Here is a 24,228-nt window from a genome sequence, read left to right on the forward strand (position 1 = left end):
TGGTAATTTACTGTGTACGGTAAATGTAAATGTAATTTTTATTTACTACGGTAAATGTAATTAAAATTTTACCTTCGGTAAATGTAAATATAAATTACTTTCAGTAAATGTAAAAAGTAATTTTATAAAAGGGTAATTTAGTAAATTTTATTTACTGAATTTGTATTTACATTTAAATCGTGCATATACGTACAGAAATACGTATTAATAATTATACGTATATAGTATTTATACGTACAGAAATACGTATTAATATTTATACGTACAGGAATACGTATATAATATTTATACGTACAGAAATACGTATATAATATTTATACGTACAGAAATACGTATTAAGTGCATATTTGTACAGTATCCGGGAATAGTAACTAGAACAGTAACACTGAACAGTAATTTCGTAAAACCGAAAAATTGCTGAACAGTAACCGATTATTACTGTTTCGGCATTTAAAGGTTTACGAACGATTCTAAATTCTTTTCTTATCTTTTCAAGGTGATCGTTAAATCGAGGAAAGGAATTATCTTCGGGAATTGTGGAATTACGCACAAGTCATTAAGGTGAGTAAAATCTCACTGAATTACGAATCTACCCTCGTGGTGATTCAACATTTTTGCAAGTGTGTTTATCAAATGAATTACAACATGTATATAATTTAGTGGACTACATATATATATATATATAGTTCATTAAATTACGTACTGTTATTAATTCATTAAAAATAGTCATTTAGGTGACGAAAGTTTGTGAATTGAGCATGTGTGGTGAAATATGACATGTATAAGATGTAGCGGACTATATATATATTGTATAAATGGTAAATAAGTACGAATATATATAGTTTGCTATATATTATACTGTTATGATTTTATTGTGATTATTTTGAGCATGTGAAATGAATTGTACAATATGATGTGAGATTATTGTACGTGATTTTTAACATTGAGATTGTTAAAATGTGAATTGTCTTCGGACGTGATTTGGTACAATATGATGTGAGATTATTGTACGTGTTTGGCAAGTCGGAACCTAGCCTTTGGCCGGGCGAAAGTTACGATACAGTTAGAGCTCTAGTCTGTCTGCCTTAGTACTGCATGTGAGGTAACGGGTGGTTATCTGCTCATGGGTACTCAGTTTATTTTAGATGTTGGGTAGCGGGTGACTATCCAATATCAACGGTGTATTACGAGAGGGGTAACAGATGTGTACCAGCGTTCTTGGTACCCGTATTATAAATGCATTGGGTAACCAGAAGGGTTACTTAATTTCCTCATGAGTGTTTTATTTCATATTTCTTTGGGTCAACCAGATGGGCTGACTATTGACTCATGAGGGCATTTATATTTGTTGTTTTGTGATCTTTCGTATATATTGATATGCGAACTGTATTGTGATTTTACTCATACGAACTATAAGCTTACCGGGTTTGTGTTTACAATCCCGGTGCACCAATTCGATGGTGTAGGGGATAATTCCGCAGGTGCTGTTTAGTGGAGGTTGAGTGTCGACTACAGAGGCTCGAAGTCGTTCGGATCCTACTTGTGGTGAGGTTTTAGCATGGATTTGTGTGTGAGGATTTGTGTAATTTCATTTGCGAGATTTGTGAGTGATTTGTGAGGATTATTACATTTCCATTTTACGTATGGATTATAAATTGGGTTGTAATAATTGGTTGTCTGGGTTGTATTGAGAACTCAGAATTGATCCGCTGTTACACATAAATGATTTCGATTTATTTGAGATTATTTTGTGGTTAACGACTTTAGAATTTTGAGTTTTTAAGCTCGAAATTTTGGGGTCTGTACAGTTAGTTTGACACGAGAAGTATAGTAGTTCACCTATCTCTCTTGGGGTAGGCTACGTCCACTTGAGTCCACTAGTATAGGCAAATAGCCTTAAGTTATACAAGTAGTCATTCCCTCATCTAAATGGGATGAGGGATCCATTTTATAGGTGAGAGAACCCATCTCATTTACATATTATTCAATGTGGGACAAGTGTCCATCTAGGCTTACTATTGAGCCATCTTGATGAGGTCGGGAATGTGACTTTCCGGTGGTGTATTGGTGAGTTCCGACTATCATTTGAAAGCTTATATGACGAGGTACGCTATTAATATCATGATTGAACCACATAGTCACTTGTAGATCCCCTAGAGAGTGATGCTTATACTTGGTGGCATGCCATACTAGCTCTATGCTAGTAGGGGTGCCAACAATCTCAAAATTAAAATAATTGAATTTAAAACATTCCTCGTATGCAATTATATATAATTTATAAATAAATTTAATTTATTTTTTAGACATATAATAAATACTTTAAATTTAAATAAAACTAAAATAAAGATAACTGATGTTAACGTATTTCTAAATTAATTAGTCAAAATGACTTTAAAACTATTTTTATTTAATTTTAATAAAAATATGGTTAACGTTACTAAAATTGCTCTAATGCTGCCAACACGGTTCACTGCATTATGTTATACCTTGTTTTAAACGGGCTGGGCTGTCTCATTTACACAAGGCTGGCCCAATCTTGGCGTGTGTTACAAACATTCCAACTCCCCAAGCTTATTTGACCGGACAACACGTGTACAAATCTGGCCCATCGATATTGCTCCACTCTAAAAGGCAGTCCTTGCTTCCAATCGAGTCCTCGTTTTCACTTTTCACCTTTGGGCCTAACGCTGACAACTCCTCACTCTCTCTCGCCGGCGATTGAGCACCATGGCAATCCCTGCTGCTTCCGCTTTGGCGAAACCGAAGCCAAAGATAACGGCGACGAGCTCGTCAACGACGTCGAGGTTCAGAGCCTACTCCATGCCGCTGATTCTCTTCCTCGCCGCCATGTATTTCCAGCTCTCTGTTATCCCCAAATCCTTCCCTCCTTCTCACTACGACGGTAACTCTCTCTCTCTCTCTCGGTAAATTCCTCTCGGTTTTCAGTAAATTTCTCTCTCTCAATTTTGTTTGAACTGCGCAGTTCTTGGCCTGAGGGAGAGCTCCATTGAAGAAGTGAAGGCGGCCTACGACAACGTCTCTTCCACCTGGTAACTATTTTCCTCTCTTGCTTTCTCTAATTTCCGAACGCCATGTCGTTTCAATTTGTAGTGCTCATAATTTGCTGTGTGAAATTCAAACTTTCATGTATGGATCAATGTGGTTTTAGCTGTTAACAATTCACATACCTACGACGTGTTGTTATATTAGGAATGAAGAAGCACAAGCTCCGGATTCTCTCGAATTTATAGAGGTCAGTTGGTTTTTGATTTTGCCTTATGAATTTTGATGATAGGAGATGGAAAATCGTATTCGGCGAAAGTGATTGAAATTATGAGGTACATTCGTCTGCTAGGAACTGATACGAGTGTGAAAGGTGTCATGTAGAGCTAATGGACAAGGAATTACAATTTTTGCCAGATTTATGTGTGTGTGTTTTAATTAGGTGCACGACTTTTGAATTTGTAGTATTTTTCTTAAATTCCCTCTGACTATGGTATAAAATAATTTGCAGGTTCGATATGCTTATGAGTTGCTGACAAATCCGTCATGGAAAAGAAACTATGACATTTTTGGTTTTGAGGAGCAAATAGTGAGTTCTTACCATTGACATCAAAACTTTACTGACATATCGCTAGACATGTCATCCGTGTTCTTTTCTCTAAGCATCTGCCAGGTGTTCAGCTGTTCACCGTGTTTTTTCTCATGATAGGATGTCATTGAGAAGCTCAAAAAACAATATGCTGGAGAAAGCTTTTCACTCATAGACCTTCCCTTACTAGAGTCTGCTGCTTCTGGTTAGTCAAGGATTTACACTGCTTATCATGTTGAAACTGTTTTTATTATTTATTAGTACTTTTCTTTCCTACTACCTCGTGTTCTTTACTACTCAAAGGAGTCACTGGTAATCCTAACGAGACTTTTCTTATGCTCGCTTAAGAAATCAACTAGAAGTTTCAATGATTTCATCCTGTATTATACTCATAGTTGATAGTCATTTAGTCTCACTAGATCCCTTCACTAGAAAAATGTGGTACATAGTTTTGAGGTGTTCGAATTGCCAAGTTTCCCACAGCCTCGTACAAGTAAAACAAATTCTAATTTTTTTGTATTTATTGAAACTTAGTATGTTATTGCGTGTCTGTTGATCAATGTCTCTTTAACATGCTTGTGGGAATTATGTTTTTACAATCCACTTGGATACTTGAATGTAATTATCTTGTTCCTCGCTTGTAGGTAAAAGTCATTTTCTTCTCAAAAACAGGGGAGCGTCCAGCCCCATTCGTACGCCAAGCTGCTAAAAATTATTGGACTCATGCTTCTTTTGCATTTGTGCTGTGGTGAGACGAGGAATCTTCCTTTTGGTTCAATTCGTGAGTGTCTACTCCTTGAATTAAACTGCATACAAGAGGATATGTTGGGTGTTATGATGACCTGTTGAATTTAAAAAAACTATCATGAATTTGGTGACCAAAACATATGCATACTTGATTTTAAATGTTTTTTTTATTGGCCATAGGTTTGAAGTTGAATCTGCACCTGCAATAGTGTTTCTGAAAGATCCTGGTGTCAAGCCTGTTGTGTACCATGACATGCACACTACTCTCTAACATCAGATCCTTTTGATCAAATAAGATTGTGCTTCATATGATAGCTAATTTTTTTATAATCTCATTGTAGGGCCTTTTAACAATTCACATCTCTTAAATATCATCGAACAGAATAAAGAGCAGGGTAATTTTTCTGTACTTTTACAGTAGTCTTCTTTACAAGATGGTTGAAGCAGAGTAGCTGTTTCTGATTTTTCACACGTTTTTTTATGCAGAGCTTCCTCAGTTGAGGAGTACAACGTCTATGCAATTGGGTTGCGATGCCCATGGGTTTTCTCGTGCTGGATTTGATACAGTTACTTGGTACTGTGCTGTTATAGCCGGAAGGCATAGCTTGCAACTCAGTGAAATGCGCAGAGTAAGTCTTTCCTGTCATTTTTTTTTTCTCTGTCTGCATTGCTGTAATTTGTGTACTTGGAACTATATTATGTTCAACTCTTGAGTTTCCACCGTTCATCTGCTCTCACATAATATACATATTTTGTTCTTTTTCAAATAAATGAAGCTATTAATTCAAATGACATAAGTTTGATAGACCATGTGCAGGGTTCAAGATACTTTATCGAATGAAGTTGAATCAGCTGATGAAGAACCAGATACAGCACCAGCAGCACATGCACTTAAAAGTAAACGACTGACATTTGCTTGGCTTGATGGGGAAGTCCAAAAGGTGGATATCTCTTGTTTGTTTATCTCTTTCTTATCTTTTTCCTGGTCTTGAAATAGATTTTCATGAATATACCCAGCAACATAAAATTCTATAGCGTCGTGATTTTAGAGAGTTTAATTTAATGAGAAATATCATGTACTTGGCTTCCCCATTTTTTAAATTTTAGGGTTTTTTTTCTTTCAAAAAACTTATAGTTGCATATCGTAAGCTACTCGGAATGATCGTTTGCACAGTAGGAGCAGGACCTGAGTCATTATTTAATTCACTTCTTCCTGTGTCTTACTAAAGATTTAATTTTTGTTCAGAAATATTGTCTCTTCTTCCTCCAATCTGAAACCAGCTATGAAACATGTGGATCAAGGACAGATATGACCGATGTCACTAAGTTGTTTATAATACGCTACAAAAGAAATGTAACAGAAGAGAGCGATAAACCCGAGGGAAAGCCAAAAAGCATATGGGATTCACTTCAAGACCAGGAATTAGATCCTGCAGCACAGCTTGTGGCAAAGTACAATGGTTCACATGAAATTCCAGAGGTATGTGATTGTAAGTTTGTAACTCTAGGTCTTTGAATTAGTCGGTTAGTATAATGCTTCATATGATTAGGCACACCTCTTTTCTGACTCATTTGCTTCTTACCAAATGGATCAAACAGATAATCAAGGATGGTGATGCGAGAGAACTTCCTCACTATGTTTGCATGCCAAGTCTAGTTGTATTAGCTATTGCATAAACTACTCATTTTTGTGAGCTTACCAGGCATGTACTATTTGTTTCCATTGCAGAGAACAAGAACTCCTCAACTTGTTCCTGATGATTCAGAACCAATATGGTCTGGCAGTGTTCAACGTATCCCTTCACCAAACACAATAAAGCAGAGCATCACTGGCATTTTACGTGGAGTACATGATCATATGGAAGATCCTAGAATTGGTCCCATCTTGCTTCTGGCAGCACTAATGTCTTTCGGTAGCATATGGCTTCGAAGAAGTCAAGCAACTCCATTGTCAAACCAGCCAAATTCCAAGGTGAATAATAAGTTTTTAGCTGTGCTACCCCTTTCTTCCGGTTTTAAGTCATCCACTGACTTCAATTTGTTTTTCTACATGTGCCCTTATTTTCCATTTTCTGCAATCTAGATCACGCGATTGATCTGTTTATGAATGTGTGCTACTCTTTATTTTTCCAGGACAGAACTAGACGAAGGAAGAGAGACCACAGTGGAGCCGCTTCTACCCGAGACCTACTTCCTTCCATTACCGATCTCGAACCCAGAGATTCTTATGAAATGCCACAATCAGTTTCCGACTCTGATCAGTAGAGATGCTGCTAGAGTGTTGGAGGTCTGTGGAGAAAAGAGTAGTCAGAAGGAATTTAAGATGCTGACTGCCAGTGTAGATGAACAAACCCCATATATCCTCGAACTACAGATAACACCTTCCAGTCAAGTTTTCTCTTTAATTTTGACAGAACAGTTTACTAGGCATTTACTTTAGAAGAAAATTTCAAGTCAGGCTATGCTTTCGTGAAGGAAACTTTCCTTCTTTGTATATTTTCATTTATATGTTCCAGTTAGTTGAAAACGATTTCAACTTGCAGGAATCTGTTACATTAGCCAAAGAAAAATTGTGTTCTGCATATCTGTTACTTCTCCAGGAAGTCAGTATATTGACCCAAAAAAAAGTCTATTCATTGTACTAGTCGCTGGATGAACAGAACTAGCTATCCAACTGTCTCTGGTCAAAAATACACATTATCAAACTGTAACAACATCACACTGTAACAACAATAGAAAGACTTAGAGCTACAACTACTTGGATGGATCAATCAATTTAAGACCCCAACTCATATCCTCACAATGCCTCACATGAGGAACTAGTTCACCTGTGTCAACTCCTGTTTTGGCTTTGCAATCATAGAAGGGAGGCGCATGAAAGCAAGGCTCCATTGACATTGCTCGCTTACAAGCAGGATCAGGGGCCGTTCCATTCTCCGGTTTGTGGAGTATCCATGGCGTAAGCCCACCTAGACTCTGTGCCACGTAACCAAAAGTCGACCATGAGCTTGTGATCAACACATCCATCAAGCTTAGCAAATACATTTCGGCCAATGCCTTCCGGTTGTGTGTATGCTTCTCAGTTTGTTGATACTCCTCATGACTAGGCTGATGTATGCCAATCACCTCTCCTGTCACAGTAGGATGCTCCCAATACATGTCCCTAAGCTTCTCAACGTATCCGGAGCTTAAAGAAGTCATTAGCACAGCTTTAGACTTCGGAGTTCCAGATGGTCTGATAATGATATCCTGCATGCTGGTTTCTGGTAACAGATTTTCCTTCAGTGCACAGGATACGATCTGATCAAACACATGTTGAAATGGACCAGTCCCGGTGTCAAAGACTCTGATCTGGATGCCTATTCTTTCATCTGCATTAGCTAAATATGCCTGATAGTATCTAGTTATAAGTCCCCATACCACATTTGTAGGATGAAATAGGTACCGACCCAAGAAATGGAACACCATTTCTTTCCTTGGAAAGAGATTATTGAGTTCTTGCTCAAAAGATGGGATCAAGAAAAGAGATGGGACAAAATAGTTATCCGTCCTCACAATCAACCATGGTACGTTGTCGAGAAAATCTTGATCTTGATTGCAGAAGAAAAACTTATCTTGATCATTATAATCATGGGATAGATGGAGATACACAAAAGATGACAGCAGTGACTGGTCGGCATTTGTGAGGTTCCCCTTCCTCACCATTTCCCCATAACAATGTGTAGACTTCTGATCGAAGCTCTCAAACTGTTTCTTAAGGGGGAAATCCATGGGGAGGAACCAAGACACTTCTGGAAATGGTTCGCAGAATAAATCAACCATGTCCACCCCAGGATCCACTAGTAGTACCCGATTGGTCAGGAGAGCATAAAGAAATGCCGAAGCTAGTGTAAGTATCCTGTTCCCTAACCCACTATAAGAAATCCATACCACATACTTACAATCTACGGAGGTCAGATGACGACCAGACTTGAGTAGTTCCACGGCTTTGCTGTAGGATTCAGTATTAGGTCCGCAGCGCTTATGCAGAGCTTCATAGCTTCTTAACCTGGATAAAAGGTAAGACGACGGTTTGTGTGGCATTTCTTTACGGAAAGAAGCTGACTGGTACCTACTGACACAAGACCCTTCATCAAATCCAGCAGCCAGAAGGCCACCAAGCAACTTATCCTTTGGTACCTCTACAGGACTAGAAAATTGATCTTCTGAACCTACAAAATGGAAAGCTAAAAACAGAATTAAGGGCGTTATCAAGTAACTCATGTGTAGACAGATTAATCTTAAACTGGATTGCTTATAAGATCATATGGAAAGAGGTAACAAAAGCATTTAAAAGAAAACGACTAAAATGTCACAACACTAACAAACAAACAGGGAGATTGTAGCTGGAAACTAGAATGATTATGTCTGTGAACCAAAAATTTGCATTCTTCAGTATGATGATAAATCAACCATCCATTCCAACAACAACAAATTGACAAGGAATAATATTACAAAGAGTATGAGGAACAGTTACCAATCAAAGTAGAAGAGAAAGTTTATGAAGTCAGTACAAGTGAGTCCATATTCAACTTCCACTAAAAACCAGTACAATAAATCAAGAACCACAATGCAGCTCATGCAAAAGCTTTTATTACAAAATAAAGAAAAATAAAATAAAAGAAAACCCTGCAATCCAATGATTCCAATCAAACAAAGATCAAAACTTGGAGCATAAATCACAGAGATAAAGCAACACTATTCCACAAAACACACTTACACTAAGCAACAGTATGAAAAAAAATCGAGCTGAAAATGACGTACTCTTTCTGGGTTCAACTTCAAGAACAGTAGCCTTTGAAGCTTCATGAACAGCATCAGAAGGTGGGTCTCTGAGAACCACATTGACAGAGAACAGCACTGATAACAGAATCAAGCAAGCTATAAAGATCCCCAACACCCTCATTGTGCTCAACCTGGTGTCCCTATCCGGGTCTCTCAGAGCATTACGGGTGCCCGAATCCGAGTGGTTTGATGGATCATCACCGTTGAGGGTTTTACTGAACCTCTTCATTCTGTGAGAATCGACATCTGGGAAAGACCGAGACTCCAGTTCAGGTCCAGTTTGAGGAAATGGGTGTTCGGATCTGGAGATCAACAAGTGAGCCGAGTCTTAGAAGTGAGCTTGCAGTGAGTAGAGGAGGGACAAGAACCGTGGTGGGTGACACGTCAACCGTGAAAGAGTCTTTCATAAGTTGGGGTTCGAACCATAGACCTCCTATCTGGTGCAGGCTTTCTTTGGATACATAATCAATTTCACATTGAGAGAATTATTTGACTGAATATTCTATCATATTTCGGAGCATTTACTTAAGAAATTTGGAGTGATGATAACATGTTAGAGATCTTAATAAAAGCTATTACATATGTTACTTGATAAGGCAAATTAGTTAACTAAAATGTTCATGCCGTGATTATGGCAATACTTCTAATCATATGGTTTCAAAACGATCATTAGGCAAAATTAGAAAGGGGTTGGATCAGTAAACAATGATGAACACGGTCGTATATTTTCGTTTTGATACATGAAATGGTTAGAGGTTGCACACTAAATTCTGCAACTCTGTTATGAACTTATGATACTATCAGCTTCAGGTATGGAGATTGCAAAATTGCAAATCACGGCAATGGATGTTTGCCACTAAAATGCTTTTCCCGATGAAATCAGCGCGGCATTTTCACCTCTATTGTAGGGGTACATGCATTTCTTGTTGGGCCTGAAGATGTATAAATACCTTACACTGGGTTTTCAAACATTTCTAATTGGGTTTAAGGTTGGGCTTGGAACGAAACAGGCTTGCCTTGCATTACGGGCTATTATTTATTTCAAAGAAAATAAACTAATTTCCATTCTCCAAAAAGAAATAAACTAATTTCTATCAAAACAAAAGTCTGAATACAAGAAGTGCGATATGATCTCTCAATACGCACGGAGTAAAAATGTAACACGACGTGGATGGTTAAGATATATGATACAAACACACAGTAGTTCCAAACATATGAATGGTTAAAATTTTGTTACTCTATCATATCAAATGATAGAATGATTTATTAACACTATTCATGAATCTCGCATAAATTGTGAATCGACTGAATTTTGTGCAATATTTGAAAATACACAATCTAAAAAAAAAAATCATCGCAATTAGTTTTACAATTTCAGAAAATGAAGATGCACCCCTTCCATTTCATCAGCCCTGAAGTCTGTTTTGCAAACCGTATAACAAACTCTGAAATTTGCCCATTTTTGCAAGGTAAGCATGAGCGCCAACCATTGCAGATAAGAAAATCCCAAAACCGAAAAACCCCGGGTCCACGTGTCGTCGACACGCTTATTTTCCCAAATTTCTCCGGGAGTTTTTCTTTTCTTTTTCTTTTTCAATTTCAATCCTCAGCTGAAAGATTGGTGGGAACCAAAGTTGAAGACTTAGAAAGACGAGGAAGCCTTTTTTCTCTGACTCTCAGTCACTTGTACGGTTGTACCTAACCGACTGCTGAAGAAGCCCAGACACAGATTCACAAGAACTCAAGAAGAAGAAGAAGAAGATGTCTGCTGCTTCATTGTGTTCATCAACTCTCAAGTCCCAGATCACCGGACTTGGTCTCAATCTTCAGAAGCCATGTCTTTCACAACCCAATTCCCTCACCTTCACAAGGTACAACCTTTCCTTGGCTTCTTTATTGTATGCATATTGGGTTTGATGGTTTCTTTGGATTTGAGTCACAAAGATTGCAGCTTTGTGTGTTTGGATGAAACCCAGTTTTGGTTTGAATTGTCTAGTTCTGTTTATTTTATATTGGATTGAGGTAACTTGCTGAGTTCCTGAGATGGGTGAATTGCGAGTGAACCTTTACATTGTGTTCTCTTTTGCTTCATGTGGAATGTGGGAGCTGAGTTGTTTGATACTGTGAAAGTTGTGCTTTGCATTTTCTATTCATGTATCTAAACTGCGTGAGATTATCCTAGTAAATGGAAAAAATGATGATGTACTGCTCTAACATTGGTTCTGCTGCTTTATATTGATCGATTTCAGGAGGAAAGGCAAGTCTGTGGTGACGGCTACATCTAGGGTTGACAAGTTCTCGAAAAGCGATATCATTGTTTCTCCATCTATTCTTTCCGCTAACTTTGCCAAGTTGGGAGAACAGGTTGTCTTTTCTGTTCTTTATCTCAGTCAGTTTTTTCTTTTACTTATGTCAATGATTGCATTGGATCTTTCAGATGTAAACAGTATACGTTTGAGACTGTTCGTATTTATCTATATCTGTGGAATTTTCATATTGATTTGTATTTAGAGTTTGACTCTCACTTTATCTAGGTAAAAGCTGTAGAGTTGGCAGGCTGTGACTGGATTCATGTTGATGTGATGGATGGTCGTTTTGTTCCAAACATCACCATTGGACCACTAGTGGTTGATGCCTTGCGCCCTGTAACAGATCTTCCTTTGGATGTGCATCTGGTAATAATGTTCTATATGTTTTCATATGGATCATTCAGTGTTGAATGAGAATCAAACTCTAATGTGGGCTCAAACTCTTGCAGATGATTGTGGAACCTGATTTGAGAGTGCCAGATTTTATCAAAGCTGGAGCTGACATAGTCAGTGTTCATTGTGAACAATCTTCCACCATCCATTTGCATCGTGCTGTTAATCAAGTAAGGTTTTCTCCTTAGCCTTGTAATTTCATGTTAAAGCAGTTATATTATTGCTTTCCCTGTAAAATGAAGTTTAGAGAAGAGAATTTTGATAGACACAGATGGTGAATTTGGTATGCTCATGTCCACTTTAAGTTGTTTCTTTTTCTCTGTTCTTTTTAGTGACAAAGAGCTTAAACCTTGTATACACCATTTAAGTAGCTAAACATTTATGAAAAGTGGGATGTTACCATGGAGCATTTTTTCAGAAATGAACAGGGTTCGTTTTAATAGCCCTTTTCTTAAAATAATCATTTCTTTTGGTACTATTCAGATAAAGAGTCTGGGAGCTAAAGCTGGAGTTGTCCTCAACCCCGGTACCCCACTAAGTGCAATAGAGTATGTTCTCGACGGTGAGTTTTCATTTAAAAATCTTATATCCTCTTTTGTTCTGATGAATTAAGATGATTCATTTATTTGTTGCCTTTTAAATCTTTGAAATGATACTGCTTGTCAAGGCTCATTCCCTTACATTGTATCTTGGTTATGGGCGATTAAGTTGGGGGTTTGGGGTCTAGCCTCTCTGAGAGGCTGGGCTCCAAAATAGTTTAGGTAATAAATGAAAAGGTGATGAAAATCAGGAAAAGATCAACAAAAGGATGATCTAAGACTGAATTTAATCGGAGGTGTGTCCTGCAAAGACAATGATTTTTACAGGACTCATGCATGGAAAGAGAGAGTGCAAAGATAATGTAGCAGCTTTGTTTCATTCTAAAATAGGATAGCTGAAGTTGTGTATTATATCATCTGGTGAAATGAGTAATTTGACTATTTTCTTACATGTTTCAGCTGTTGATTTGGTTTTGATTATGTCCGTAAACCCTGGCTTTGGTGGCCAGAGCTTCATAGAGAGCCAAGTGAAGAAAATTTCAGACTTGAGAAGACTGTGTGCAGAGAAAGTATAATCTCTCTCTCTCTCTCTCTCTCTCTCTCTCTCTCTCTCTCTCTCATACTTTTGGGAGTCCGCTTCACTTAAATTGAACCAAAGGTATTCACCTTTTTGCCTGTTGTTACCACAGGGGGTGAACCCATGGATCGAAGTGGATGGTGGAGTTACTCCAGCAAATGCATACAAGGTCTGTGGAACAAGAGCTGTTCTATGTATAAGATAACTCAGATGGAACTGGTCTATACATAATACAGTTTTTTATTGTTGAGCTCTTAAATGCTATTAAAATCTCTCATTTACTTTCTCCTCGAACTTCTGTATTCAAATTATGTTGATGCAACTAATCTAGTTTGGTAATGTTTTTGGTGGCAGGTTATTGAGGCTGGAGCAAATGCTCTTGTTGCTGGTTCTGCTGTCTTTGGAGCTAAAGATTATGCTGCAGGTATGAACCAAAACATCTCAGAACCTTTATATGGTTGTTAAAGTTAAAGAGAATATTAATTGGAAATGAAAATCCAGATGACTTACTGTAATTAAATTTTTGTATCTACTTTAATTGTCCATTGACAGCCATAAAAGGAATCAAAACCAGCAAACGGCCCGAAGCAGTTGCAGTGTGAAATGAACATCCAGTCCATTGTTTCCAAAAGGTGATTTCTTATCTTCAGTTCTATGTATGTTGCCTTCTGTTATTCAGAATTCTCCACGTTTTAGTTTCATATTTTCCAATTCTATTACAAAAATAGAAAACATAATTTGAACAACGGATCAATCATGATGCATAACTGTGATTTGAACAATGACAAATACAAAGTTTGGTTTTGGTCCTTTTCCTGTTGCGACTAACCTGTAACATTTTGTTCATATTTGCAGACATTAAATCAGCTTGGACGCATCAAAAAAAAAAAATTCGGCTTGGACAGTGTACCCGTCACTTAAAATCTTCTGCTCGATGTGCTCACTTCTTGATATATATATTTTTTCATAAGAGAATAGAAATAAACAAATAAGCAATGTCATATGTGGTGATCCTACTGATCTATAGATTCTGTACCATACCCTTCCAGGAGATTCATAATTCGAACTTCATGCCCTCGGCTCTGTAAAACTGTTATCATTCCTGTTATGACAAGGAGCATCCATAAGCTCTGCTTTTGTGCAACACAACTTATTTGCAACCACATGAGGGCGTCTTGTCAAATACATAATCAGAAATCATGAGTATATATTTACAATACATATCTACAGCCTCACACAATCTCAAAGAATTACCTCCCTAACTTCCAAGCTAAGCTACAAATAACCAACATACCACTAAACCGGCTCCCCCAATTGCCTATTGAAACACGTTTGTACGCAATACCAGCTTTTTCACACATCTTGTCTGCATAAAGGGCACGAACCATGTCCAGCAAGCCACTTGTCCACACAAGCCAAGTGAAATGTATGCTGACAGAGTGGGAGGGTCCTTGCAGTTTCTCCCACTTCAAGATTCTGCACATACCACATTATTGAGTCAAGGTTAAGACTGTACCTTCTTCAATTAGGTCTTTTGATACAGAAATGTAGATACTTTAGATAACTGTATCCATCAAGGATCAAGCCATTCCCACAATTAAACTTTAAGACTGGTCAGAAAGAGTTATGACCTGCAAACATATTGTACAACAGGAAACCCGAGCTGCCTTATCCCTCAGAATCTCATGATGTGGCAATTTCCTGAGCGAATTCCCTGACAACCCTCTGGTTTCAATTACTCCATCACGACTCTCATCAACATTATGATTAGCGAAGTTAACCTGCTGATTCCAGCTTAAAAATCAGATAAAAGTGACTGAGAGAATAACATCAGGGTGTGAATTGACTGAGTTCAACAGATTTTAGGTTCATGTAAAAAATCTAGAAATGAATGATTGGGGAGAGAAAATAAGTGGCAAGATACCGGCTAGAAATTAAAATCAATGCTTTGATAGAAAAGGAAGTACATCCGTGTACTACTAACATCGTCTATATGAACCATTACATCTCAGATGCATGCTAGGAAAGGTAATAGCTTTTAGAAAGAGAAGAATATGGAGCGCTAGTGAATACCTGCCAATGGCCAGCAGTTGCCACTTCCGGCGGTGGAAAGTTTTCCTCCTCAAACCTCCAACAAATAAGCTCCTCTGTAATTTCTGCCTGAATCCAAAATGTTGAATCAGTTTACAGGTAAAGATTCAAGACTACCATCCACAGCACTGAAAGAAAACTATAATGCTGTGATCCTAGGCATGTATAAGCTTCAGCATTGAATTATTATTATAAATGTTATTAGCTAAAATATGATATGTTCAAATTTTAGCAGTGAATCATCAAGAAGACGAGCACCTCTGCATCTTGGCAGGTCGGAACTCATAAACAAGCAAACAGCAGACAGAAAGAAAGGGAAATAGGTACCCCCAGAGATAAATAGCTAACCATCAATGAAGATCTTCTTGAGCCAGGCTGGCCAAGACGCAACAACTCACGTGAAGCTTCCAAAATCTCCACAGAGAGTACAGCCCCAGCAACAGCACCCAACCCGGCTCCACGAACAATACCACTGTCAGAAGCCTTACCAGCTAAAGCACCAGCAATGCCTCCTGCGAAAAATCCAGCTGCAAGAGGACACGATACAAAGATACGTATCAGTCCACACCCAGTTATTGACCTATGGCAGCATCTCCATCAACATCATCAAGTTCTAACTTCTAAACTAGATTGCTCCTTAAGACCTTAAACTCTCCAATTTTCAAAGAATAAAGAGTTCATTCAAAACATCCAAGTATAAATCAAGAACTGGGACACTTAGAGTTAAACAAGGCACTTATGGAAACATGAAAACATAATGCCCAGAAGCTAAAAGCTAACAACTTTCATAAGTTCAATTACCAAAACCCAGAAGCAAAAAGGAGTTCCAAAAAGTATAAACACCCTAATAACTCAAAGTTCAAAACTTTAGGACAAGAAACAAACTAGAAAGAATCAAAATTGATCAAGAAAAAAGCTCTAAATATACCAAGGGCAAAAAGCAGAACCAGAGTTCCAGCAACGAAGTTAATCACAAGCAGTGGAAGACGTTGAAGGACTCCAGCCCTCTGAAGCTCTCCGCTGTCCATGACCAAGACGGCGTCGGATCACCGGAAAGTTGTGCGGAGGCAATATCAAAGGTACAGAGAGATTAACATATTTGGAACCGAAACTAGCTAGAAATTCATTGGATGAATTATTAATGACATGGTCGGATTTTGATGTCGGATTGAGGGCTCAAATGCTACAGAATGTTTTGCTGCCGTATAATATAAGGAAGAAATAGTTGGGTTGATAACGAAAAGAACCAACAACTGTCACATGACCTATGGTCCTATGCAAAAAGGTGAGGCCCTTGAATGGACCATAAACCAAACAAAGCTCACATATTTTCTTCTTTTTCAAGTTCCTGAAAATCCCCTGAAAATATTTCATTTGTGAAAAATAATTCTTAGGTTTTCGATAAATTTGATAAATTGGATATCAAAATAAGTAGCTGAATTTCTGTAACCAAAGATGTTTGAACTTTTACATTACGTTCAAGCTGCACTGGTCTGTAATGGCATTGGACTGTTCAACAATGCCAGTCCTCCCCTATTGATGGCATAGGAGGCTAAAGTCATTTCTGAGCCCCAACCCGATATACTGTTGGATTCTCATTCTATGTCAAACTGTGTAGGGATGTAGGCTCAGACTCTCAAGGCCAAGTAAGCTCTTTCGGAGCAATTTGAAACGGCAGAGACCTGATCTCAGAATATCTTAGCTGCTGAGTTTTGGTGACCAATTTCTTGGTAAGCCCTAGTTAAGACTGGACGTATTTCTGCACTGGGAATGATACCCATCTTCATCATATCTGCATGCAGCATCATCACGCCAAGCGTATGCTTGTCTTGGAAGTGCCCCTTTAACAATACAATGTAAGTGTATACATCTGGTCTCAAACCACTGACTCTCATATCCAAAAAGAACTTGGTTGCCTCAAGAATGCGGCTGTCTACAGACAGACCCTGAATTAAAGCCGTATAGGTCACATGATTTGGGGAACAGAAGCAGCCATTTATATCCTCGGTTTCATCTCTACTGGATTTGGCTTTAGTTTTCTCTGAAAAGAGGTTGATTGCATCAGAAGTCTTTCCGTTTTTACCAAGGCCATCTACCAAGCAACTAAGAGTGAAAACATTGGGGGTGAGGCCTGCCTCCAACATCTCTTTATGTAGCCGATAAGCCTCCTTCAAGTTCCCGGTTTTAAATTGGCCATCAATCAAAGCTGTGTAAGCTACTACATCAGGCAGAAGGCGTTTAACTACCATTTCTGAGTACAAACCCAAAGCAGCTTTCATGTTCCCCATCTTGGAATGAGCATCGATCAGAGTAGAGAAGGTGATGACATTCGGTTCTATACCACTTTTGGTCATTTCAGAACACACCTCCAAAGCTTTCTCTATTCTACACTCTTTACAATACCCATCGATTAGTGAATTGTACGTCACAGCATTTGCAGCAACTCCCTCTTTCTTCATCCTCTGCAACAACTGATCTGCTTGTTTTACTCTATGAATGGAACATAGACCCTTAATTAGTATGCTGTAAGTGAAAACATCCGGAAGAATGCCATCCTTTCCCATCTCCGATATCAAATCCACTGCTTGCAATACATCTTCTGCCTTACAATGCCCGTCAATCAAAGCATTGTAGACGATCCTATTAGGCACAACGCCAAACTTAACCATGCACCCCACAACGCTCCTCGCAGCCATCAGTTGGCCTACTTTGCAAAGTGCATCTATTAAAATACCAAATGTGACAACGTTCGGCTGCAAGCCATCGCCTCTCAAGTTCGAGTACCACACAAGCACTTCTTCAACATTAGCCACTTTGCAATACCCATCCATCAGGCAATTGTAAGTCCACAAATTCGGGATCACACCATTTTTCCCCATCTTCCCAAACACGCTTTCAGCTTCCATCACTCTACCCTCGTCACAGAGGCCGCGAATAAGAGAAGTATACACAACCACTGTCCTTTCAATCCCTCTCTCAGGCATTTCATCGAACACCTTACACGCACTCAAGAGATCACCTTTTCTACAACAACCCTCGATCAACACACCACATGTGACGCAACTGGGTGACAATCCACGAGAGTCCATATCATTATAAAGCTCCCACATCATATCAACCCGACCCGTCTTCACCAACCCATCCAAGAGCGCATTACAAGCCTGGGTTGAAGGCAACATCCCCCCAATGCTTCTGTACACCTCCAAAGCCTCTTGAACAAGTCCCATCTCAGACAGAGCAATGATCAAAACTCCGAAAACATTACGAGAGATTCTAGACCTTTCCAAACGGCCGAGCGCATTGTAGACCGACTCACAGGCACGGCGGGATTCGCACGACTTCTGAAGATCCTCTACGACCTCTTTGATCAAGAACCTGGCTTGAACATAGTGCTTGGCACCCACCAACACATGCGCAATCGCTGAATAAAGCTGAACGTCCTTCCTTCCGCCGCATTGCTTCGACGCGGAATCGAAGAGTTGCAGTGCTTCGTTAGCGCTCCTGCAGTTCAATATTGTGCTCGGCAAATCTGAAGAAGACGAGAACGAACCGAACGCTCTGGCCAGGAGTGTCCGGTTCATACGGCAGAGCTTCAGCATTGGTACTCCGAAATAATAGTTTTATCTGCTGATGAGTGCGTCTGTTTAATCTACTAAAGAGCTGCAGCAGACTCCAAAACCTGACTCAAATTCATACGTATTTGAATGTGCTCAGTGCTTGTGCTAGGTCAGGGCTGGTTAGAGAGGGTGAGCAGTTGCATGGGAGAGTTTTGGGTAGTGGGTTTGGTTGTAGTGTGTTTATTCAGACCAGTGTGGTTAGTTTGTATGGTGGAGGTGGTGGTGGTGGTGGTGTTGGGCATGCACGCAAGGTGTTTGTTGAAATGCGTGAGAGGAGTTGGTATGCGCTGCTTGCTGGGTATGTAAGGGGGAGGGAGTTTGATGCGGCGGGGTGAGTTTTTGATGAGATGCCGGAGAGGAATGTGGTGTCGTGGACGACAATGATTGTGGGGTGTGATCGGAATGGGAGGTTGAAGCAAGCTTTGTGTTTGTTTGTGCAGATGAGGAGGGCGAATGTGGAGCCGGACCAGGTTGCGCTAGTGGCGGTGCTATCGGCTTGTGCTGAATTTGGGGACTTGAGATTGGGAAGGTGTATTCACTGGTATGTTGAAGAGAGATTGTGTGTTAGAGACAAGTCGCGGTTGGTGACTTTGTACAATGCACTCATACATATGTATGCCAGTTGTGGTTTGGTTGATGAAGCCTAGAAGAAGCACTGTTTCATGGACCAGCATCATTGTTGGGTTTGCAAAGCAGGGTCGTGGGGAGGAAGCTCTCCGTATGTTTCAATTGATGATAATATCGGGGGTGATAATGCAAGACCAGATGAAATAACTTTCCTTGGGGTGTTGTGTGCTTGTAGCCATGCTGGATTAGTTGATGAGGGCAGAAGACTTTTCAAGTTCATGTTGCGGACTTTGGGACTGGAACCAAGGATTGAGCACTATGGCTGCATGGTTGATCTATTGAGCCGTGCTGGTTTTCTAAACGAAGCTCATGCACTGGTGGAGACTATGACAAACGAGGCAGTGTGGGGTGCTCTCCTTGGTGGTTGTATGCTTCACAAGAATTCTGAGCTTGCATCACTTGTGGCTCAAAAATTAACAGTGCCTCCTGACCGTGACCAAGCGGCAAGGTATCTTGTGCTCATATCAAATGTATATGCTTCTGCTAAAAGATGGCTAGATGTTGCTTATGTGAGACAGAAAATTGTTCAGATGGGCGTGAAGAATCCCCCAGGCCGAAGTTGGGTTCAAATCAATGGAGCTGTTCATGGTTTTGTGGCAGCCGAAAGGACCCATAAAGATGAAACGTTGATCTATAAACTGCTGGGCGAGATCACAAGGCAAGCTCAGCAAGAAGGCTCTGAACCAGACATATTAAATATGCTTTCCCTTGAAGACTAGGTGGTGAAGGTTGTTCATCTGTTGATACGAGTGGTACTGTTGTTCATTGTGATCAAGAATTGAAGGAATATAGTGTAACAAGAGACAGGCCAAAGAGGATCATTAAAAGACCTATCACGACTTGCTACCAGCCATTTCTCTTGTAAAAGCTTTTATCTCTATTATTCCTTAATATATGTAAGCTGTAGGAAATTCAGTAGTTTTTTTTGGTATCATTTGAATGAAATATTAGACTGGGAACATTGTTCCCGAACTTGCTGTGTTCTTTTTGTTCTCTTTATAATTCTCAGTGAGTGAGTTCTACATCACTAGGAAAACGAGTGAGAAAAACCAAACTTGTTGCAAAGTATATGACATTCACTTCTCTTGGCATTCCATTGCCCAGCTTCACATTACTGAACTGCCCCAAAATTTCATTTATGCTCCCTTCTTAACCATGGACATTGCACAGATGTGGTCATTAGCATAATTACACATAACAAAGTTATAAATATATATAGTACATTAAATATATGCCACACTATTCGACTACTTTGTAAGACTCTAGGCGTGGAATCTCCATATTTATATTTCAATCCTGCCAACGCTAATTGAAGTTAAATCTCAATTTATTATTGGTGAGCGTTCTATAAATCCCGTAACATATACCGTAAACGAACTCCACACACAATGTGACAAACGTATATCAATTTTGTTGGACTTAAACAAAGTATACGTGTTCATATTCTTGCTTCCTAGTGAGGTTGTTTGAAGCTTTGTTCCTACACCAAGGCAAGGAATCAAGAACACGTCTTATACGGGGCCTTTTCATAAGCCCAAAGAAAGCCTTCATATACAAACAGGTTGTTTCGGCTTGGCGGGCACTAAATCTCCGCGTGCCATTCGTTCGTCGTGTCCAGCAAGATAAGACTTATGACGAATCAGAGCGGCGAGGACCGGTTCGAGATCGCCTTCTTCGACGTGGAGACGACGGTGCCGACCCGACCCGGCCAGGGCTTCGCCTTGTTGGAATTCGGATCCATACTTGTTTGCCCCAGGAAGCTGGTTGAGCTCCAGAGCTACTCCACTCTAATCCGACCCGCCGACCTCAATTCCATCAACTCTCTTTCCGTCCGCTGTAACGGAATCACCAGAGACGCCGTCATCGCCGCGCCGGGATTCGATGAGATCGCCGATAGAGTCTTTGACATTCTCCACGGTTGGTTTCAATTGCTCTTCTTTCTGTGTTTTGGTGTTTGTTTTCTGAGATAAGCTGTTAGGTTTTAGGTTTGATTGAAAAAATGAAAGATCCTAAGTGTTGTGGTAAAGAATCAGATTAGTTACAGTAAAGATTGATTGAGTGATTATGAATATGAACATAAGAGAAATGAGCTGAATTGATTGAAGTAGGGTGAGTCTTTATTCGCTATCCGATTAGGAGTTTGGTTGAGGAGAAATGGAGAGAGAGAGTCATTTTTATTGAGGGGAAATTTTTGTTGTATGTTAGATTTTCTGATTTTGTTCATAGGCTATACTGTATGAGCTAATTTCAATTTCTAATGGTTGCTTTAGCTGTCTTGATGGAATTTGTGATATAGAAAAATGGGGTTTCATTTTTATGGTTGTGCAGGACGGATATGGGCGGGTCATAATATATTGAGGTTTGATTGTCCCCGGATTCGGGAGGCTTTTGCAAGTGTTGGTCGACCTGCACCGGAGCCTAAAGGTACAATTGATTCTCTGGCTTTGTTGACTCAGCGATTTGGAAGGAGAGCTGGCAACATGAAGGTATATTTAATGTTGCGTGGTTGAACTCTTAAAATCGATCATTCAACAGATGTATAACACCTAGAGTGATGATATGGTTTTTTGCAGATGGCCTCTCTTGCGACCTATTTTGGTCTTGGACAACAGACACACAGGTATTCTTGGAAACCTACTGGGGATTACATTACTCACTGTTGCACTGCATTTGGTTTCATATAAAAACTGATGTAATATTTGATTGTTCAGGAGTTTGGATGATGTTCGAATGAATCTTGAAGTACTCAAATATTGTGCTACAGTTTTATTCTTGGTAATAATCTTATTTTAGAAGTAGTGTAAAATATATTCAGTGTGTGATACAACGTCATTAACATATGCATATTTTCTTTAATTCACATGCTAGGTTTCTTAATGGAAGGTACAGTAGATGAATTTCAGATGTAATATAATCACTTATTATTCAAAGGTTGATGTATGTTAGAGTCAAAACAATAATAGCCTGGTCTCCTTACAATTGGGGTTTTTGGGACTGTGGTTAGAGTCACTTCTGACATTAACTTTAAAACCTTGCAGGAGTCAAGCCTCCCAGACATATTAACAGAGAACAGTTGGGTTTCTCCAAATGCTACAACAAGAAGTCGAAGTGGAAACTTATCTCCTGAGGGTTCAATTGTGAACAAGAATATCTCAAATCAAACAGAGGAAAATCATCTAACAATATCCCTTAGAACTGAGATGGCACCAGGAGTCTCTGGTGTACTTGAGATTGTCGAGTCCAGCACAAATCGACCTGATCCTTTTGACATGGGCCCACTTATCGATCAAGTGAAGAAAGACTTAGATCAGCAAGACATCAACATGGTAGAGACACCTGCACAAGAGTCTCCCGATAGTGCTCTCAATGTTGCTGTGGCCAACAACTGTAATACCACCACGGATTTTTTTCAGCCCGATCAAGTTTCCATTCCTTCTATCAGTGCTTTGGTTGTTCTACTGAATCGTGGGGTTCAAAGAATAAAGTTATTACACAAAGATGCCACTTTGCAGCTTGCCTGCAATCGTATGAAATTGCGGTTTGGAATCAATACGAAGTTTTTTGATCATGCTGGCCGACCACGATTGAATATTGTCTTTGACGCACCACCAAAATTATGTGAAGTTCTTGATGCATGTGATGGCCTTGCACAGAAGGTGTCTAAAGATACTGGAAGTAGCTCTGAATGGAGGCCTGTTGTGATCCGCAAAGAGGGATTCTACAACTACCCGACTGTTAGATTGCAGTAAGTTCTATTCTTTTCATTTTGTTTTTCTCTACTCTCTAAAATAGCTAGGCCTATACAAGATTTGAATTTTTTTTAATCTTAAGAGCAAATGGAAGTGTCGGTGATATGTAAGGATTGACATATTTTTTCTTTTCTAATTTGTTACTACAGTATACCAACTGCAGTATGTGGGGACCTTGCAATCTATGCCACAGAGATATATCAAAGAGATCCCTCCGGCACTGAGCAAAGGCTAGTCTTCTCCAAATTTGATGCTTCAGAACTTAGTGCCTTGTTCACCCGAGGGATGTTTGTTGATGTGTTCTTCTCTTTAGATACATATGACTATCAGCAGAGTGCAGGCATTAGGCTGGTAGCAAAGAAACTGATCATTCATTCCAATGAATGTATGAAGTTGTATTTCTGATTTATTTAGGGTGCCGATTTCTATGTAAAGTTCTACCAGGTAGATTGACTCAGCTTTCGAAAATAGGAATCATACTGATTGTTGTGACTTGTAACTGCAATAGATGTTCAATGCTAGATGTTTATTTTTACCAAAACTACGTTCCTTTCGGGCTTTTATGGTTTATATAACTTTCATTTCTCAGTTAGGTTTTATTTGTTTGCGAAAGCTAAACGCGCAGACCTCTGCAATTCAGCTGCAGCAAGGCCTTGAACTTGTTTTGCCAACTGTTTGACATGCTATTGCTACTGGTTTTTCATTTTCGGATGTGTGAATCATATGATAAATATTTTCATGGGGCACTGACTAAGCTAGCCACACGACTTTGATACTATTCTGGTGAAGCAACTCAATTCCGTATTAAGAAAACCCAGATTCCTTCTGTTCTTTTGGATCAATGACCATGTGCTTGTCATATTCATTTCGTAAAAGGATGTGATAGAAGCATTTAAAACGTGATGCTCAACTCTTTTGAGTGGGTCGATCCATCTTGGTGCAATTCTTCTCTACTGATATCCAGGTGGAGCTTGTAACTTGTATCGGTTCATTGCTTGGTAGCTACCGTAGTTTTATTTCCTTTAATAAGCTCGTTTCGATAAACTTAAGACCAAATATGGAAAAGAAGTTTAATAGAGGTCCAAAAGTATAGTTATTACTTATTAGAGAGATTATATGGTTACTAACAGAAAATGGGAGTTGGTCCTTGACAAGGAATCCTG

At 39.3% G+C, this 24,228-nt stretch overlaps 6 protein-coding genes and 1 pseudogene across 8 annotated transcripts; 4 read left to right on the forward strand and 3 right to left on the reverse strand.

Moving 5' to 3' along the window:
* The first annotated feature begins 2,691 nt into the window (after positions 1-2,691).
* Positions 2,692-6,845, forward strand: LOC126793909 (uncharacterized). Its single transcript, XM_050520541.1, has 12 exons — positions 2,692-2,902; positions 2,984-3,050; positions 3,211-3,253; positions 3,515-3,592; positions 3,713-3,797; positions 4,237-4,293; positions 4,681-4,734; positions 4,826-4,968; positions 5,146-5,280; positions 5,586-5,819; positions 6,069-6,311; positions 6,473-6,845. The coding sequence occupies exons 1-12, from the start codon at positions 2,728-2,730 to the stop codon at positions 6,602-6,604; spliced, it is 1,446 nt and encodes a 481-aa protein (XP_050376498.1). The 5' UTR covers positions 2,692-2,727; the 3' UTR covers positions 6,605-6,845.
* A 112-nt stretch (positions 6,846-6,957) lies between these two features.
* LOC126794332 (galactoside 2-alpha-L-fucosyltransferase-like) lies at positions 6,958-9,568 on the reverse strand. 2 transcript variants are annotated; one of them, XM_050521013.1, is made up of 2 exons: positions 9,143-9,568; positions 6,958-8,565 (listed from the first exon to the last, which is right to left on the reverse strand). In XM_050521013.1, the coding sequence occupies exons 1-2, from the start codon at positions 9,390-9,392 to the stop codon at positions 7,094-7,096; spliced, it is 1,722 nt and encodes a 573-aa protein (XP_050376970.1). In that variant the 5' UTR covers positions 9,393-9,568; the 3' UTR covers positions 6,958-7,093. The 2 variants fall into 2 exon arrangements, with proteins under 2 accessions (XP_050376970.1, XP_050376971.1); XM_050521014.1 differs by having other exon boundaries at positions 6,958-8,550; positions 9,143-9,566.
* Positions 9,569-10,763: 1,195 nt separating this feature from the next.
* Positions 10,764-14,059, forward strand: LOC126793572 (ribulose-phosphate 3-epimerase, chloroplastic). Its single transcript, XM_050520132.1, has 10 exons — positions 10,764-11,034; positions 11,413-11,527; positions 11,698-11,838; positions 11,922-12,035; positions 12,349-12,427; positions 12,864-12,973; positions 13,094-13,150; positions 13,336-13,405; positions 13,534-13,613; positions 13,837-14,059. Exons 1-9 carry the CDS (start codon positions 10,925-10,927, stop codon positions 13,581-13,583), a joined length of 846 nt encoding a protein of 281 aa, XP_050376089.1. The 5' UTR covers positions 10,764-10,924; the 3' UTR covers positions 13,584-13,613; positions 13,837-14,059.
* LOC126793573 (NEP1-interacting protein-like 2) lies at positions 13,926-16,307 on the reverse strand. 2 transcript variants are annotated; one of them, XM_050520133.1, is made up of 5 exons: positions 16,001-16,307; positions 15,421-15,599; positions 15,055-15,141; positions 14,613-14,765; positions 13,926-14,457 (listed from the first exon to the last, which is right to left on the reverse strand). In XM_050520133.1, the coding sequence occupies exons 1-5, from the start codon at positions 16,098-16,100 to the stop codon at positions 14,335-14,337; spliced, it is 642 nt and encodes a 213-aa protein (XP_050376090.1). In that variant the 5' UTR covers positions 16,101-16,307; the 3' UTR covers positions 13,926-14,334. The 2 variants fall into 2 exon arrangements, with proteins under 2 accessions (XP_050376090.1, XP_050376091.1); XM_050520134.1 differs by having other exon boundaries at positions 14,613-14,762; positions 16,001-16,306.
* Positions 16,308-16,760: 453 nt separating this feature from the next.
* On the reverse strand, positions 16,761-18,671 carry LOC126794952 (pentatricopeptide repeat-containing protein At5g61400). The gene has a single exon (XM_050521749.1). The coding sequence runs from the start codon at positions 18,669-18,671 to the stop codon at positions 16,761-16,763; it is 1,911 nt and encodes a 636-aa protein (XP_050377706.1).
* Positions 18,672-18,702: 31 nt separating this feature from the next.
* LOC126793911 (pentatricopeptide repeat-containing protein At5g56310-like) lies at positions 18,703-20,035 on the forward strand (annotated as a pseudogene).
* An 829-nt stretch (positions 20,036-20,864) lies between these two features.
* Positions 20,865-23,614, forward strand: LOC126793825 (protein NEN1). Its single transcript, XM_050520453.1, has 6 exons — positions 20,865-21,233; positions 21,645-21,802; positions 21,890-21,936; positions 22,028-22,091; positions 22,355-23,061; positions 23,215-23,614. Exons 1-6 carry the CDS (start codon positions 20,948-20,950, stop codon positions 23,468-23,470), a joined length of 1,518 nt encoding a protein of 505 aa, XP_050376410.1. The 5' UTR covers positions 20,865-20,947; the 3' UTR covers positions 23,471-23,614.
* The last annotated feature ends 614 nt before the right edge of the window (positions 23,615-24,228 follow it).

This window comes from Argentina anserina, chromosome 5, assembly GCF_933775445.1.
Source record: "Argentina anserina chromosome 5, drPotAnse1.1, whole genome shotgun sequence".
NCBI classification, from domain to species: domain Eukaryota; kingdom Viridiplantae; phylum Streptophyta; class Magnoliopsida; order Rosales; family Rosaceae; genus Argentina; species Argentina anserina.